Source organism: Zeus faber (genome assembly GCF_960531495.2).
Source record: "Zeus faber genome assembly, chromosome: 10".
In the NCBI taxonomy this organism is placed as follows: domain Eukaryota; kingdom Metazoa; phylum Chordata; class Actinopteri; order Zeiformes; family Zeidae; genus Zeus; species Zeus faber.
Genome location: NC_137199.1, coordinates 30,184,075 through 30,202,811, shown reverse-complemented (window position 1 = coordinate 30,202,811; position 18,737 = coordinate 30,184,075). Strand labels below are relative to the sequence as shown.

Here is an 18,737-nt window from a genome sequence, read left to right as displayed (position 1 = left end):
AACAAAAAATAAAAGAACATCCTGACGCAAGTTCTCAAGAAAAACTGAAAAATCAAATCAATCGATCACAAGAGGGAAATCTTTGAGAGAATATAAAGCAGCGTCTCAAAACGACTTCACACCGAATGCGTTTCCGCATCCGACAGGCGGATCGTCCCCTCGTGGCCGTCGGAGGGTTTGGGTGATGACAGAGTCTCACAACACAAAATAATGTCAAACGGGAAAATGGGAGAGCTTGTTTTCTCCAGAACAGGAAGTCCTTTACTCAGCTGGACATTCACCGTGTTCCATGAATAAAAGTTTAAAGCTCCCTTTATATGGAGTTAGCAAAGCAAAATATAAAATATATACACAATTCACTGATATAAAAACAGATGAATATGGTGACGTTCAACGTTTACATCAATAACATCATTATTTTTATAAGCGTGACTTATTTATTTAGTTTTAAGCCCAGTTCCAATAAAAACGTGACCCACCGTGACCGCAGAGGAGGCGGGGCTTATCTCAGAGGGGGCGGATCTTATCGCAGAGCGTCACAGCTGTTCTCGTGCGGAATCGACTCTCAAAGGAATGAATGGACTTCGGGTTTGTTGTTGTTGACGTTTGTCGGATTCGGGGTCGTGGCAAAAGTGGGCCTAGATAAAACCTGGGCATTGAGTCTCGAATGGGATTGTGGCAAATGTAATAGTAATCCACCACCAGCGCAGACAATCTGACGGATTTCCACTTTAAGCTTCATTTCGAGCCAAACACAGTTTCCATGTCACGGCGTGAAACAGATGTCGTTGTCCTGCAACAAGTTAAAAAGGCAACTTCTTGTTGCCGTTAACGATGAATTTTCATGGATTAGCGACGCGTTCCCGTCGACAACACGAGCCCCGCTGCCACATCTGGAGTTCTGCCGAGCTTCGGGAACTAAGCGCCGATGTGTCCACGGCCGGTCAAGCTGCCGTGAATCAAAGGATTGAAGCGAGTCGGCGTTCACAGCATCACGGAGCAGAGGAAGCTTCAGCGGTGAGAGTTACTTCACCGGTTCATCTCTCCATGGCAACAAGCTTCCCGCCGCCTTGGAGAAAATCTATTTAGAAATGGCCGGCGCGTCCGACAGAAATGTGTGACTCATCCACGCCGCAAAGAATGACGGCCGACAGCGAGCGCATGGCGGTCGGCCGGAGAACGCTCAAGATCACAGAAAAAATAGAAATAAATCCTTTGGATTCTTAACATCCTTGGTTCCACTGAATCAATGGTGGAATGGTTGATCAAATGAAATCACAATCAATTTGATCAGTGTGTTTTGGGACATGTTGAGCCCATGTACACGCTAGTTAAATCCGACAGACAGACAGACAGACAGACAGACAGACAAATACATAGATGGATAGACAGACAGATGGACAAGATAGACAGACAGCTAGACAGACAAATAGACCGACAAATAGACAGACAGACAGACAGACAGACAGACAGACGGACAGAAGGACAGAAGGACAGACAGACAGACAGACAGACAGACAGACAGACAGACAGACAGAAGGACAGAAGGACAGACAGACAGACAGATAGGTTTTTTAAAACACAAAACCCGCAGGTGAGAACATATTAAAACAGATGTTGGATCGAAAAATTAAAAATTAAAAGATTTTCTTTCAGCATTTTTCTGAATGGTTCAGGTTTATTTATTCATTGATTCACTTTCACTGGTTTTAGTTCATTAAAATATTTTACTCTTTATTATTCAGCCCATTGGTATTAAATGTATTTTTCTTGTTTGCTTTGCTTTTATTGCTGCTGACTTTTTACACAGGTTAATAAAAGGTTCCTGCAACGTGTTTTTGAAAAAAAAAATCTCAGCAAATACAACTCAGATTATGCATTCTAGCCATTCTAACATGTCCTAACATAACCGTCATGTTCCTGACGCGCTGTTTCAGTGGGTGGCGCTTCCCTCCCGAGGCCCCTACTTCTGTGAGCCAATGGGGTTTGAGCAAGAGTGGTAGTGTTATGTCGTATTTAGTCTGTAAACTTTCACTGATTTCACCTTATCAGCTCACCAAAATCTGTTTCTGAACAAATTTGAAGGGAGAAATAATGAATGCAGTTGCTGAATCTTCACTCATATCAGATCTACAAGGCCTTTTTAAAACTTTCTTTTCACTTGCGTTGCAGATCTTGGCCGTGCTTCCAGCTTGTGGGGGACACCGCACAGGGCTTTTTTTCCCTTTCATTCAATTAGTAAACGTCGGAAAATAAAATATAATAAATACACCGACAATAAAAACAGTTTTTATTGCTTTGGTTGGAGAAACACAATCTACCGCATACTTTTTTACACGGCAGAATTGTTTTTTAAATACTTACATTTCTACCAACACTTACAGAGTTGGTATTAATTCCTCTTTATTTTAAAATATTTGTGCTGGTCTCTGCAGCTAACAGAGCAGTTCCCAGGGGAACTTCTTTGTTACAGTATTCTCCAGCCGTGGGTGGAGTTACTCAGATGGAGGGTGTTTGTTATTGTAATGAGGCCCCATGTGATGTAGGAAGGGGTGGCAAATCTGAACGGCTTGTTGAAGCACATGTTTTTCTGAAATAGACAGCTCACAAAAAACTGACTGGGGTGTATTTCATCACATTGTGTGTGTTAGTAGTTCCATCAGAGACACAAATGTATGTGCACAAGCGGTGAAAAAGTGAGTTTTTCATAATACTCACTCAAACTCACCCCTCACTATAAAATGTTCCAATTCTTACTAGTAACTATTGTAATGTTTGTAGTAACAATTTAGACAATTTAGTCATCCAATCCTATGGGTCTCAGACAAGTATCTATTCCCATTGTTACAAGAATCTATTCCCATTGTTAAAAAGATTTATTCCCATTGTTACTAGTATATATTTCCATTGTTACAAGTATATATTTCCGTTGTTACAAGTATCTATTCCCATTGTTACAAGTATATATTCCCATTGTTACAAGTATCTATTCCTTTTGTTACTAGTATCTATTCGTTTTGTGACTAGTATCTATTTCCATTGTTACTAGTATATATTTCCATTGTTACAAGTGTCTATTCTTTTTGTTACTAGTATCTATTTCCATTGCTACTAGTATATATTTCCATCAAAAAAGTATCTATTTCCGTTATTAGTATCTATTCCCATTGTTACAAGTATATATTCCCATTGTTCCTAGTATCTATTTCCATTGCTACAAGTATCTATTCCCGTTGTTACTAGTATCTATTCCCATGGTTACTGGTATCTAATCCAATTTTACTCACACACAATTACTACATTCATTAGTGACTTGCGCCTTTTCCCGTTGTTACATGTAACATTTTAAATTATTATTAACTATGAAAAACATGTTTTGTCGAGTAATTTCTCATGGTAACTGAAAAAAATAAAAAAATAAATGTTACTAGTTACAACAGGAAAAGGCTACTAATACTAATTACTAGTTTACTAATTTAATTTACAAATTTACTAAGGTACTCATTGAATAGTGACTAGTACAATGGGAACATATTGTAGTGCCAATAGGAATAGATTTTTACTAGTCTAACTAGTTACATTACATTACATTTCATTTATCAAACGCTTTTATCCAAAGCGACTTAGAATTATTCAAACACCGACGGACGCAGCCATCAGGAGCAATGAGGGGTTAAGTGTCTTGCTCAAGGACACTACAGCATGCTAGCAGGAGGAGCCTGGGATCCAACCAGCAACCTTTAGATCACTAGACCACCAGCTCTACCTCCTGAGATACCAGCCCCCCCATAGTTACTAGTATCTAATAAATAAGCACTAGTAGTGAATACATTTTGACCTGTAAAACTAAAATAGTTCCAAGTATCCTTTCGAATAGCAACTTCTTCTTTGGGCTGCTCCCGTCAGGGGTGGCCACAGCGGATCATCTGCCTCCAACACCTTGTGTTCTGCGCGTCCTCCTCCCTTACACCAACCGCCTGCATGTCCTCCCTCAGCACCTCCTTAAAGCTTCTCTTTGGCTTCATCTTTTCCTCTTGCCTGGCAGCTCCACCCTCAGCCTCCTTCTCCCAATGTAACTCTCATCTCTCCTGCACACGTGTCCAAACCATCTCAGTCTGGCCTCTCTCACTTTTCCACCAAACTGTCCGACCTGAGCTGTCCCTCTAATGTCCTCCTTCTTAATCCTGTTCGTCCTCGTCGCTCCCAATGAAAACCTCAACATCCTCAACTCTGCCGCCTCCAGTTCAGCCACCTGCCTTTTTGTCGGTGCCACCGCCTCTTAACCGTACAACATGGCTGCTCTCACTACCGTCCTGTACACCTTCCCCTTCACTCTTGCTGGAGCCCTTCTGTCACAGATCACTCCGAACACTCTTCTCCACCCACTCCACCCTGCCTGTACTCTCTTCTTCACCTCTCTCCCACTCTCTCCGCTGCTTTGGATGGCCGAGCCCAAATACTTGGGATGGTCGACCCCAACTTGTAACTAAAAATATAAGTACTAATACATTTTAAAAGGTGACTAATTGGTCGTACGGCTGAAATGTTAAACATCAGCGCCATGCGGCCACAGTGACCAGATAGAGGACGACTACACGGCTTCACACCGTCTTCTACCTTCACCACCTGCAGCCAAACACAGCCAGCTAAACACTCACAAAAAGTACCCGGAGACAGGAGCTCACGTTTGGTATCTTTAATAGAATTGGTGTAAAACTGTGCAACAGCATAGAAATATGCAGAAAGTAAATACCTATAAATAACCTGTAAACAACCTGTTAATACGTTGTCATAGCTGCTAAACTGTATGTTTCCACGAATAACATGAATGAACTCACAGATTGGGCTTCCTCAAGGACACTGACGATGCTGATGGAAGGAGCTGATATTCTGGGTCTGAGGCTTGATCAGATTGACTGGGTGTGTTTCCGTCTGGCTATCTTATACAGCTAAGACCTGATGTCATACTACCATCACAATGCTATGATGTCACAATACATACTGGGAGCGGAACACACCCTGCCTGGCATCTGTGAGATTTCAAACCACCAGGATCCTTGACGTTGGGGAGCGGCGCGTCACAGTCCTCTCTGCCTTGGGAGCCACTGGGCAGAAGAAGGACAACCTCCGAAATGGGCCATAGCAACAGCGTCGCTGCACCGCCCTCGCTCATCTCTGCCTCCATCTTCCTCACCTTCCCGTTGTCGCTGGGAAAAACCCTCGTGACGAGTCCTAGAGCGTTCTCTTGTCACCCTTGGCGATAGAAGAGGTCCCTCTCACCTGAACTGGCCTGGGGGCGGCGGGGCTGCTGCAACCTTCTGGGGAAGCAGAGCAGCTGGGGTGAGTGGTTGGGTTCCCCGGGTCGGTGGAAATGGATGTCAAAGGCCTGGCATGGACTACCGCTGTCGCCGCTGTAACAGGCCAGGGAATGGCCCCGGCTGGGGAGGGGCGCTCGTGAAACCGCAGGAAGCTAAGGTTGTCGCGGTGATCCTCCCTGACCAGGAAGCTGTGGAACATTTGCTGAACCTCAGCCATGATCGTAACTAGATCAGGTAGTTACGTCCTGGTTGCCTTCAGGACTGAGCCAGACGCGGTAGACTCCAAAGCTTGGTAGATACCAGTGCTCCCCGTTGACAGCCTTGGCGCCGGTTCAGGCTGGGAAAGATCTTCTGAACAAAGTCCACCAAGTGCTCCGTTATCCCTGGCTTCCTCGTTAGAGTCCACGCCGTGGCATGAGGCGGTTGAGGACCTGATCCCTGCTGTTGGGAGGACGCTGTTGCTGATGCTTGAGGGAGTGGGCCCCAACTGTTAGCCTCGTCCTTGAAGAACCCGTTACTAACTTTCGTAACTACTAATTGTCTGTTTTTCACTCCCAACATTTACATTTCATAAAAGCTTTTTTTCTTCATTATTTCACCCAGTACGAAGATAAAAAAAAAAATCATTTTGCATTTTTCATTCAATTCAAATCTCTTGTTTATAATTCACTTTTTTCTTAATTGGCTTCAAATTCATAATAAAAAGTCACAGTTATGTGTGTGTGTGCGCCACGTAAACAATCCTTTCTCTTTGTGTTGATTTTCAGATGCGTGTGATTTCTCTCACGTCCCACTCGTGACTAATTTTCACCCACTCGGTCTCAGCTTTAAATGTGGGACTCTGCTGCCCCCTGGTGGTCAACATACGTATCACACAGCGACCGTGCACTGCAACTCCAACAGCCTCCACCTTCACACTGTGGAGAATGCTTCACTGAAAAATACAATGATTTGTTCATTGTGGACATATTTTATACACATTAAGAACTACTGTCATAAAATAGTAAATATAATTAACAGTCATAATTTATACCCGTAACAACATATCCTGCCCTCATTTCTAAATATCACATCACTGTGGAGGAATGAGAGTGAAACAGACATTGTTTGAGGCATTTTTCGTGTCCATTTTTAGGTCTGAATTTAATGTTCATGATGAGGTTTATTCTCCGTGACCTTTTTTTTTTTTTTACTATTTGTTGATTATCTTTAATTTTTCGGGTTTATTGTTAGATTTTTAATGACAAACTCTATCCTGTAATTTAGTGTTTAGGATTATTGTATATTTCAAAATTGTTATCATTTATCATTTATTTTGTTCATTTTTAGGTTTATATTTATTATTTATCATTAGGTCATCATCATTATCATTGTCTTTTGCCATATTTTGTACATTTTTTAACCCTTGTGAATTTTGAGGTATATTGCCATTTCTTTCCAGCTTATTCTTAGGTGTTTTGTATATTACCATTTCGTTTTTTTATATTTTTTGTCGATTTCTATTCTGTTTATTTTATGTTATTATTTTGAATTGTTTTTATGTGCATGTGCGTGGTTCGAAGACACTGGCGTGGCTGTTTGCTTTCATACTTGTACCAAATGTGTCCACCGGGAAGCAGTGTCACATTTAATAAACCACAGTGGACAGAGAAGAATGGGTTTTTTTTCCCATTTTCCAAAAATAAAAAAATAAAAACCTTGAGACACGTTTCTTTGTCATCTTCTGCCCAGAGACTGATGATGCATGGCAGTGCTGTCGGAAGTCGAAAAAATCTGATTCCAACTCCTACTTGGAAAAGTGCAAAGGAATGGCCTCTTAAGTTGAAATTTTCCGGGCAGACGGCTCTGGGCCCGAGTTCCCTCGGTGATAACAGACCCGACATCACGGTGAGGTGTCTTGGTATATGTGGCGTCCCAAGACAGTAGCCATTGTATAAGATAATTATTAACAGACGATGCCAGGGGTCGAGAGAGAGAGAGAGAGAGAGAGAGAGAGAGCCCATTGTAAGGGGTCCCGGTGATAAGGGAGGTGAAAATGTGAACGGTGACCCATGTAGGGGAATCAGATGCTCAACGTTGTCTCTGGTCAAGCATACAAGCACCTGCCCGAGTTTCATTCAACAGAGAATCCATCCGGCTCGGTTCTCTCCTGGACGTCCTAGGCAAGTCCGGTCTGATGCTGTTCTTTTGTAATAAACCTATTATTTTACTCAAGTCAGCGTCAGCCGTCACTCCCTCTTCATCAACACATCAAATTCATCAAGAAACTACAACGGCAACCAAGTGCAGAGCACCTGATCAACGTGACCATTTACAAATCCCACGGGAATCGGCAGGACTCTTGCGGCGTTAGATTTTGTGCGAGAAGCCGCCTCTCGGTGAGATTTGAGGACAGGTCTCCCAGCAGCCAATCACAGGCCACTGCGAGCTTCCCATTTGGATGTGATGCACAATGCACGGAGCTGGTGCTCGTGAGCAGGCGATGCGTCACGTCTCGGCCTGACACCGCGAATGATTCTCTACAGGTTCCAAACATGCTCTTATAAGCAATAAACACTGAATATCAAACGACTGACTCACAGGGAGCGGCTCCACGGTCTGAAATGAAGATGTTGATGGATTCATGAACACCTGCCTGGAGAACTGGGGATGTTCTTAATCTTTGCTCAAAAATCTTTTTTCAAGCGACCCGTCCACAAATGGATGAACTCCCCGTGTTCTAGAGAGTGACATGAAAGTTGTGGAGATGCTCTGACCCAGTCGTCCAGCATCACAATGTGCTCCTTGTCAAAGTGGCTCAGATCCTTACGCTGCTTCAACACATCAACTTCAACAACTGACTCTTCACTTGCTGCATCATATATATATATATAAAATATAACACTATATATAAAATAGTAATATATAACAGTATATATATATATAATACTAATATATAACAGTATATATATTATAAAAATAACAGTATATATACAATAATACTATATAACAGTATATATATATATATAATAATATATAACAGTATATATATATAATAATAATATATAACAGTATATATATATAATAATAATATATAACAGTATATATATATATATATATATATATATATATATATATATATAAATATATAAATATATATATATATATATATAATACAATATAACAGTATATATAATAATAATATAAAACAGTATATATAATAATATATAACAGAATATATATAATAATACAATATAACAGTATATATACAATAATAATATATAACAGTATAAATATATATATATATATCCCACCCCTTGTTATTCACTTCACCTGTCACTGGTTTTAATGTTGTGGCTGATCGCACATTTCCGATTGCTTCAGCCTGGTACAAAAACAAATTCCAAATTTTTATTCATTCCTGATTAAAGAAAAAAAAACAATAAAAAAACTGTGGGTTTCTGTGCATTTTCTTGACTTTTAATTCAATAAAAAAACAAGAACGTGTTCAACAACCTGCCATGTGAATTTGTTAAAACAGAGGTGTGTGTTGACTGTTCATTTGGGTGATTTAGGTTGATTCTCAACATTTTGTTTTACTGTTTGAAAATGCAAAGTTCAATTATCCTGCCATCATAGTTTTATATTTCTATTGTTTGTTGTTATTGCCAATTTGTTGATCTATTTACATCTATGTATCTACCTACGGATATCCATCCATCCATATCTTAACAACAACAGAATGAAGAAAGGCTCGGTACATAACAATTAAATAGTGACCTTTGGCCTCAAGGTTTGAATCGTGATTTTGGGAGATCCGGGGCGTGTCATCGGTACAGCAGGAAGTCCCTCAGGACAACGGGGAGAGGAAGGCGGGAGAGGAGGCGGAGTCCGTCCCGCCCGACGCAGGTTCGAATCCTCTGGCGACACAAGCGGCTCAGCGGCCGCGGCGTCGCTGCGACACAGAGAAGAATCAGGATGAGTTGCCGTGGTGACGCGTGATCCCATCGCCTGTGGCGCGGCGTCGTGGAACATATCTCAAATTCTCATATCTCAAATTCTACTTCGAAAACAAAATAAATAGCGGAAACTTGCTTTTGCGTCGCAAGATCTAAACTGCAAGGCTGCGGTAACTTCCTGAACCACGAAGGAAAGTTCCTCATGTTCAGTTTGGGAGTCGAGGATTCACTCTTTCCCTTTAACAGTTCTTACAAAGAACGAATCGGCTGTGAGTCGTGCATCATTAACTATCAGTAATTATAGTAATAATAATAATAGTCACAGTTGTAGTTGTAGTTGTGTTTGACGGTGTTCGTGGTTCACAGGAAGTGGGATTATTATTTCATTGCATTATTATTTTCTCGTCTGCGTGGAGGCAGGACGACGGCTGGAAGCCGCTGCACAGGGCTGCGACTGACACGTGACATCACAACACGTCGGCAAATGGAGAAATGATATGATGCCACCCGCAGGGGGCGCTGGTTCGCCAACGCACCAAACAGAACTCGACGGCCTCAGGGGTCGGAACGAGCAGCTGCTCCTTAAAAATGAACTGGACGTACAAGTTTAAAGTCGGCTTTCTTTGTGCAGAGCAGAACCAGGTTGTTAGAGAAGGGGACACGTCAGAAACAGGAAGTACATCAAGCTCATTAGAAATAGATCACATGCGTTCTTCAAATGGTACACACACACACACACACACACACACACACACACACACAAATACAAAAAAAACACTGCAGACACTTTCTAATGGAACTCTTCAACCAAACGTGTGTGTTTGTGTGTGTGTGTGTGTGTGTGTGTGTGTGTGTGTGTGTGTGTGTGTGTGTGTGTGTGTGTGTGTGTGTGTGTGTGTGTGTGTGTGTGTGTGTGTGTGTGTGTGTGTAAAAAGCAGTTCCGGCCCAAGCCTTTGCATGTTGACCAGGGAGCTTGTGACGCGGAGCGGGACGCACTGGCTTTTTTGTCTCGTTCAAATAGGAAACGGAGGAGAATAAATACATCTCAGTTTAAAAAACACTGTTTTCATTTGCTTTGTTTGGAGAAACGGGGAACGGGTACGTGGAGCGGAGATCGGCCCCTCTGGGACATTTCGAGCGCTCTTGGGGGCCCGAAGCAGGAGCTCGGGTGACTTGTGCGTCGGGCCGACCGTGATTAAAATGCGTGTTACTTCCTGTAAAAATACTATATACTCAAGTAGAAGTAAAAAGTACTGTTTCTAATGAGTGCTTTGAAAAGACAAGACGACAACTTTGTTTTATAAGGAAGTAATTATTTTCGTCTGCACTGATTTAACTTGTACCTCTGCGACCAACGATTGCACAAAATAAAGAAGAAACACTGAGAACAATGTAGAAGACACCATCCAGAAAACGGCCAAATGACCTTATTATTATTATTCTCATTCTTATTACTATTATTATTTACATTCGAATGACATTTGGTAGTTCCACTGGTACCTTCGTAAAGCAGGAGGCAGTGCTCTGCGGCGCTGCCGGGGGGCGCCACCTCCACCGGCCTCTGGAAGTCTCCGTTCCGGGCGTTGACGTCGGCACCGAAGTCGAGCAGCAGCTGGACCAGGGCCCTGCAGCCGCTCTGGGCGGCGGCGTGGAGCGGGGACTGCAGGGACCGGCCCTTCTGCACGTTGGCTCCTGAATATATAATGTATAAAGTAACCCGACCATTGTAATCTGTGTTCCTATGAACATTTGCTAAGCATTTTTGATTTTTCGATTAATTACAATTAATTATTATTATTATTATTATTATTATTATTATTATTATTATTATTATTATTATTATTATTATTATTATTTATATTATTATTTATATTATTATTATTATATTTATTATTATTATTATTATTATTATAAAAAAATGTGTTTCTTGTTATTATTATTATTTATTTATAATATTATTTTTATTATAATTATTATTAGTAGTGTTATTTTTTTTATGTAATTATTGTTATTGTTATTTTATTATTATTATTATTATTATTATTATTATTATTATTATTATTATTATTATTATTTCTATTAATATTATTATATTTATTATTATTATTATTATTATAAAAATGTATTTATTGTTATTATTATTATTTCTTTATAATATTATTTTTATTATAATTATTATTAGTAGTGTTATTATATTATTATTTTTTTTATAATTATTGTTGTTGTTATTTTATTATTATTATTATTATTATTATGATTATGATTATTATTTTTATTATTGTTATTGTTATTATTATTGTTATTACTATTGTGATTATTATTATGATTCTTATTATTATTGTTATTATTATTGTTATTATTATTTTTATTATTATTATTCTTATGATTATTATTATTATTATTATTTCTATTATTATTTTTATTATTATTATTATTATTTTTATTATTATTATTATTATAAAAAAATGTGTTTCTTGTTATTATTATTATTTATTTATAATATTATTTTTATTATAATTATTATTAGTAGTGTTATTATATATTTTTTTTATAATTATTGTGATTGTTATTTTATTATTATTATTATTATTATTATTATTATTATTATTATTATTATTATTATTATTTCTATTACTATTTCTATTAATATTATTATATTTATTATTATTATTATTATTATTAAAAAAATGTTTATTGTTATTATTATTATTATTTCTTTATAATATTATTTTTATTATAATTATTATTAGTAGTGTTATTATATATTTTTTTTAATAATTATTGTTATTGTTATTTTATTATTATTATTATTATTATTATTATTATTATTATTATTATTATTATTTCTATTACTATTTCTATTAATATTATTATATTTATTATTATTATTATTATTATTATTATAAAAAATGTTTATTGTTATTATTATTATTATTATATTATTTTTATTATAATTATTATTAGTAGTGTTATTATATTATTATTTTTTTATAATTATTGTTGTTGTTATTTTATTATTATTATTATTATTGTTATTATTATGATTATTATTGTTGTTATTGTTATTGTTATTGTTATGATGATTATTATTATTGTTGTTATTGTTATTGTTATTATTATTATATTACCTTCTCTCAGCAGCGTCCGTGCACACTGCAGCTCCTGGCACATGCACGCCGTGTACAGGGCGGTGCCCAGGTGCGGGGCGTCCACGTCCACGTCCACGCCCCACGTCAGCAGAGCCTCCACGCAACCAGCATGACCTGCGGGGGGCGCAGTACCGTCACTGCGCCGCAGGGGGCGCCAGTGAGCAGCAGCGGAGGAAAGTAACCAAGCAACAAAGAACTTAGTTTGCTGTACTGTATCTGTGCTTACTCAGGTACATCCACTCCAAATATCATTTTTTCAATCTGTAATTGTATTTGTATTCATCAGAAACAAGCCGCAAACAAGAATCATGTGATGGATCCATCAAACTGCTCGTTAATGATTTGATTATAAATTATAATCAGTATCTGCACAGTCTGCAGAAAAAAAGCCGCAGTAGTAATTGAACTATTATAAACTCTTTAATGTTTTTATTATGGCTATTATATTATAGACGTTATTATAGACCATTACAGAGTTAATATTATGGCACTGGATATGATGAGAAAGCCACTTTAAAATGACCTCCGGGTCCAGCCGAGGAGTAAAGGAACTTTTTTCAAAGTTAACTTAGTTTTGGGGATTGTGCAATAACTGTAATAACACTGTCGACACCATCATTATTTAGTCATAATTTTACCAACTCTTTCATTGTTATCCATCACTATATTTTTGTATATATTCATGTATCCTGTAAAGTATATCCATCTATATTTATATTCTATACCCACAGCCAATATGAGCAACCATACTGCCACTGAGCTCCAGCTACTGCCTTTTAACAGACGGACAGACAGACAGACAGAAACACAGACAGACAGACAGACAAACAGACAGACAGACAGACCGACAGACAAACGGACGGATTGGGCAGACAAACAGACAGACACTTTTAACAATACAAATAATACAATATACAATACGCATAAATATAAACGCTAAAATAACAATAAAAAATAAAATTGTCTATTTCTCAATTTATCAAAATTGGCATAGAATGGACATAGAACTGATTTATGTAGATTCTCTATATTTTTGTTTAAATTCTGCCAAATAAACACATTGTGACGTGACCGTGATGATGTTGGGGCGGGCATCGAACCGAACAACAGAAAGAGAATCTGACTGCGGGACTCTGCCCCTAGAGGCCACCTAGTGAACGGCGTCTGGGTTTCACGTCACAAAATACAACTCGCTTCTATAACAGAGATTTATTGACAGTGAATACGGTGACATTCAACGTCAATAACGTGATTATTTTATATGCGCGGCGTATTTACATATTTTTTTAAACTCCATTCCATTTAAAAAAACGCGTCGGACTCAAACCCGTCGCATTAGAGACTTTTGGCGCGTGGAGTCCCACCCTCCGATGAACTCTGGTCATTAGGTGTCGGTGTGAAGCCGGCTTGAGGGTGTGGTCACCGTACCTCTGCTGGCGGCCTGGTGCACGGCGGAGGGCTGGAAGGCGGCGCCCTGCGGCCTGGCTCCGCTCTCCAACAGCAGCTCCGTGCACGAGACGCTGCCCACCGTGCACGAGCTGAACAGCGGGGTGACGCCGTCCACGCCCGCCGCGTTCACCTGCGGGCGTGTCCGCTTTACTTTCATCATTTTAGCTTCTTAACTCGGGGTAAAAGTGACATTGGCACGAGGAAGACGACAAAAAAATTGTAATGAAACAGAGTCAGAGAGAGAGTTTTAGTCCAGTAGTTTACATCATCAAACAAATGAAAAACAATTGTTTTGAATGTCAAATGTTTTGAAAGTTTCAAAACGGCCGGCTCGGCACCGCCGCCTGCTGGTGGAGACTGTAACTCCAGCTGTTAATTATACGCGCGTATAATTAACCAAAAGCGTTTCCCGCACAGTTTGGGAAAAGGAGCCTTGCATTGGATTCCAAACCCAGCACAGACACAATCAAACATAACTTGTTTCTCATGGTTCTTGCATGATATGCTGCTGCTGTTTGTTTTACTTTTAGTTGTTTTCATTCATAAAGTCAAAATATAAAATATTCAGAAACATTTAATCAATGATTTTCATGTAGAAATAATTGAGTTTTCCCGCCTTTTGAAAAGCCGTGGAGCCGTAAAAGCCAAGACATTGATCATGCGACCACAGGGCCGGAGATGCCGCGTCGACACGCCCAAACGCCTCGAAGCGGCTCCGCCCCTCCGGGCCTTGCGGCGTTTGGAATTGTACCGAATTTATTTTCCTTTTTCTTTTTTCAAAAAAGGGGCGGAGAAAGGGTCGGAGCGGCGAGCGGCTTACGTTTGCTCCGGCCTGGATCAGGACCCGGGCGCAGGCGTGGTGCTGCCCCCGACACGCCTCGTGCAGCGGGGACACGTGCTCCACGGTCAGAGCGTTGACGTTGTGGCCCTGGACACAGCGGGGGGCGGGGGGTTGACGTGAGTTGCAGGCGGAGTGGAGGCGTCGGATCCAGTCGTGGAGAAACAAATGAAGAGTTTACGAAACAAAATCACTGAAGCGAAAGTTGTGCCACAAAACACAAAACAAGGCAAAATACAAAACACGAAACAAAACACAAAACGATCCCAAAATCCTGCAGCTTTCTTAGCAGGTCTACGACGGACAACCTGTGTATCATGGAGACTACCCCACTGCAATGCACCACCCTCCTCCTCTCACCGCCCCTCTCCTCCCTCTCACCTCTCCTCCCCTCTCCCTCTCTCCTCCTCTCTCCTCCCTCCCTCCACCTACCCTCTCCTCACCTCTCTCCTCCTCCCCTCTCCTTCTCTCCTCACCTCTCTTCTCCTTACCTCACCTCCCTCTCTCCTCCTCCCCTCTCCTCACCTCTCTCCTCCCTCTCTCCTCCCCTGTCTCTCTAGATTTAAGGCCCCTTCCATGCTGGGTAACAGAGGGAGGTGTGTTGTGGTGGAGTCTCACCAGGGAGATGAGGTTCTTCACAACCAGCAGAAGTCCCTGCGCCGCGGCGTCGTGCAGAGGAGACCGATCCGCCCAAGAAGCTGCTGAAACAGAAGAACAAAGGAAATCAACACGAACCGCTTCACCCGGCTGCTCCTCACCCGGCTGCTCCTCACCCTGCTGCTCCTCACCCGGCTGCTCCTCACCCTGCTGCTCCTCACCCGGCTGCTCCTCACCCTGCTGCTCCTCACCCGGCTGCTCCTCACCCTGCTGCTCCTCACCCTGCTGCTCCTCACCCGGCTGCTCCTCACCCTGCTGCTCCTCACCGCGCTGCTCCTCACCGCGCTTTTGCGTTTGCCGTATTCGCGCGTTAAAGTGCCGAGATTTTCATTGAAATAAATGTCTGTGGTGGTTGGTCCAGAGAGGGTGGGCGGAGCCAATCGCTCTTTGACTCACTTCCAAAAACAAACCTGCAATTACCGCTTCTCGCCACAGGTGCCGCTAAAAGCGACGAAACAGAAATCTTCAATTGCCACTTTAACTATTTATACAAATTGTGTCTAAAGATTTACATTGGAAAAAAAATTCCTTCAAAGATTACGTTCCAACTTTACTACAACTCTACACGCCTCTGTTACAGCCCCAGTGTAACTTGACTGTAAGTTTTATTTTATTATTGTTTAACAGTTTCTTAATAGCGCTGCAGGATAAATAGTCTGTTCAATCTATATTTACTTTTATGTTTCTTCTTCTTGGTTGACTGTTTATCGCCTGGTCCATTTTATAGCAGAAAACCGGTTCAAATTCTCGTGCAAGTCTACACATGCAAATTATTCACGTGAATTTGGTGAGGATTGGTGAATTTCCCTACAGACAATTAGGATAAAAACAGCTGAACAGTCTGTAAAAAAATAACAAAAATTGACAATTATATAAAAAAGCCAAAGATAAAGAACGGAAAATTTATAACACAAATATTTTTTCTGTTATTATATGGATATATTTTATGGAAATATACAGAATATACAAAGTACGATTCTATGCACAGGATCAATTATAGGTTTATGTATAACAGATATAAATTATTACTAAGTCATTACAATGTTATTACGGTGTAATTTCATTATGATATTAAATATTTAATGTTAATGTCCCAGGGCCTACATTGGGAGCCTGTATCAATAAATAAACGTTAATCAGCTTTCCTATTGTAGCTGTTGATGGATTTCACACCAATCCCACCCTCTCTCTCCTTCCTCTCCTCCCTCCCTCCCTCCTCCCTCCCTCCCTCTCTCTCTCTCTCCTCCCTCCCTCTCTCTCTCTCCTCCCTCCCTCTCTCTCTTCCTCTCTCCCTCCATCATAACAACCTGGAGTGGAGTGTCAGGCTCTTTATAAAAATCACCCTGAGGTTTGAGTGCCAACAGACTTAAAAGGCTGTGAGAGGGAGCACAGAGGGCCACATCCAGGGCACAGCGTCTGGCTCCCCGTGACACCCCCCCCCCTCCCCCCCAGCCGGGATTATTCATATTCCACTTTGAACTGAACAACATTCCCCTTAAAATGCAAAGCCTCCGATTACGTTGTCGTTACTGTGTCTCCAAAGCTCCGAGGCGGCTTTTTATTTTTATTTTTTCCTCCTTCAGCGTGTGGGGTGGAAAGTGGGACAGGGTGTGACTCTGTTCTATTAATACATGAGAGGGAAACATAACACAGTCAGTCTGCAGCGTCTGGGTTCAATGTCAGCTGTGCTGTTCAATAGAACAGAAACACACACATATCCAAATGGGAGCGGAACCCAAGCATGAGTGTGATTAATGATGGTGAGAGGGCAATAGGACTTCAAAAATGGGTGTAATTAGGATGGGTGTTGTAATTAAAATGATAATGATATTAAAATTAAGATTAATTAATTAATTAAGATTATCTTTAATAATGAATAATCATAATAAACAATACCAAATAATATTAAAATAAAATATATAAATTATATAAAATAATACAATATAATAATAATAATAATAATAATAATCATCATCATAATAATAATCATAATAATAATAATAATAACTACAATTATAATAATAATAACAATAATAGCAATATAATAATGGCAATGATAATACTAATAATAATACTATTACTACTACTAATAATAATCAAAAAATAACAATATAATAATAATAATAATAACAACAATTATCGTAAACCTTACTACATCAAGTGCTTTACATGAATAGAAGCTAATCAAATAATGATAATTAAAAAGCAAGTCAAATGCATTTAATTAAGAAATGGATAAATATTATATTTCATTTTCAGATTTGGGTAATCAATTTAGGAAATTAAGGATCACGATCATGCCGAGGTGAACGATTTTCAATAATTGTTACTCCTCCCGATAGTTAAATTCAGATTGAAGTCCTTTCAATGGATTCACCACCTACTTGTGTAGCGGGTGTCATTTTAGGGTAGTTTCTTAGACCGTTTTCTTCATAGAACAACTGTTGATTGTTCCCGCAGGAAGCCCGGACTCACCCTGCGGCCTGTGGTCGTAGAACTGCTTGGAGATGCGAGCCGCCTCCTTGCGGTTCCCCCTCACGATGTAGAAGTGGGCCAGCAGGTTGAGGGAGATCTTGACGAAGAGCTTGAAGGAGAAGAGCACCAGGATGCTGAGGTAGACGTTGGACAGTCGCACGGCAAAGGGCCGGACGGGGGGCTCCTCCGTGGGATCCGACATATCTGACGCCTGCCTCCGTCCCAGCACAGCGTCGGGGGGGGAATGGAGAGCGGATCAGATGTCCCCTCTGTCCGGCCCGACTGCTGGAAGGCCTTGCAATGGAATGCACTGCTAAAATAAAACAGCCAGTCTACTGCAGCCTCAGAGGCGATAAAACATTTATAACTGAAACAGAAATGTTATGTATTACTATGATTATTATTATTATTCTTTTATTTATTTATTTATTACTCTACTACTACTACTACTACTGTGTGAAATGAAGAGGTTTGTTGCATTTCAGTCATGGCCAGCAGGGGGCAGGATGTTTCTGTGTGAAACATTTTCTGATTATTTTTGTTTTTTTTAATGGTTATAATTGTACAGTACACTCCGTCTGCTGTCCACGGAGTGCGGGTGCTGTCGGACCCGGCGTGAGCGTGGAGCTGGTTCTGGAGGCCGTGGCCCAGGAGGTCGGGCCCCAGAACGTGTCCTCCTCAATGAGGAGCGCTACATGGCCCGACTGGTGGAGAGCGGCCTCTCGCTGGACGGCCTGTTTGTGTAGGTGTCACCGCTGGCGCTGCCCTCGACCGGGGTGCAGATATCAGAGGTTCCCCTGTTCATTTTTAAATTCTCAGACCAGTTTAAGAGCATCTCGCTCGGGTGCAAAAACGAGGAGCTGAGATGTGCAGTAGTTACGGAGACAGGTGCTCATGCTGCTCAGCACTCCGG

At 40.5% G+C, this 18,737-nt stretch overlaps 1 protein-coding gene across 2 annotated transcripts; it reads right to left on the bottom strand.

Annotated features, from left to right (window-relative positions):
- Positions 1-8,755: 8,755 nt before the first annotated feature.
- On the bottom strand, positions 8,756-18,080 carry asb5a (ankyrin repeat and SOCS box containing 5a). 2 transcript variants are annotated; one of them, XM_080007613.1, is made up of 7 exons: positions 17,825-18,080; positions 15,311-15,393; positions 14,675-14,782; positions 13,834-13,984; positions 12,385-12,519; positions 10,757-10,948; positions 8,756-9,252 (listed from the first exon to the last, which is right to left on the bottom strand). In XM_080007613.1, the coding sequence occupies exons 1-7, from the start codon at positions 18,024-18,026 to the stop codon at positions 9,125-9,127; spliced, it is 999 nt and encodes a 332-aa protein (XP_079863739.1). In that variant the 5' UTR covers positions 18,027-18,080; the 3' UTR covers positions 8,756-9,124. The 2 variants fall into 2 exon arrangements, with proteins under 2 accessions (XP_079863739.1, XP_079863740.1); XM_080007614.1 differs by having other exon boundaries at positions 15,311-15,390.
- Between the last annotated feature and the right edge of the window lie 657 nt (positions 18,081-18,737).

Bases quoted from the DNA above. Each gene is read 5' to 3' on its own strand.
- asb5a (XM_080007613.1), bottom strand. From the start codon at position 18,026: ATGTCGGATCCCACGGAGGAGCCCCCCGTCCGGCCCTTTGCCGTGCGA. The intron at 14,783-15,310 runs GTGAGACTCCAC...CGCTGTGTCCAG, and splicing joins TGAAGAACCTCATCTCCCTG to GGCCACAACGTCAACGCTCT. The intron at 10,949-12,384 runs GTAATATAATAA...TTATATATTCAG, and splicing joins ACGGACGCTGCTGAGAGAAG to GAGCCAACGTGCAGAAGGGC.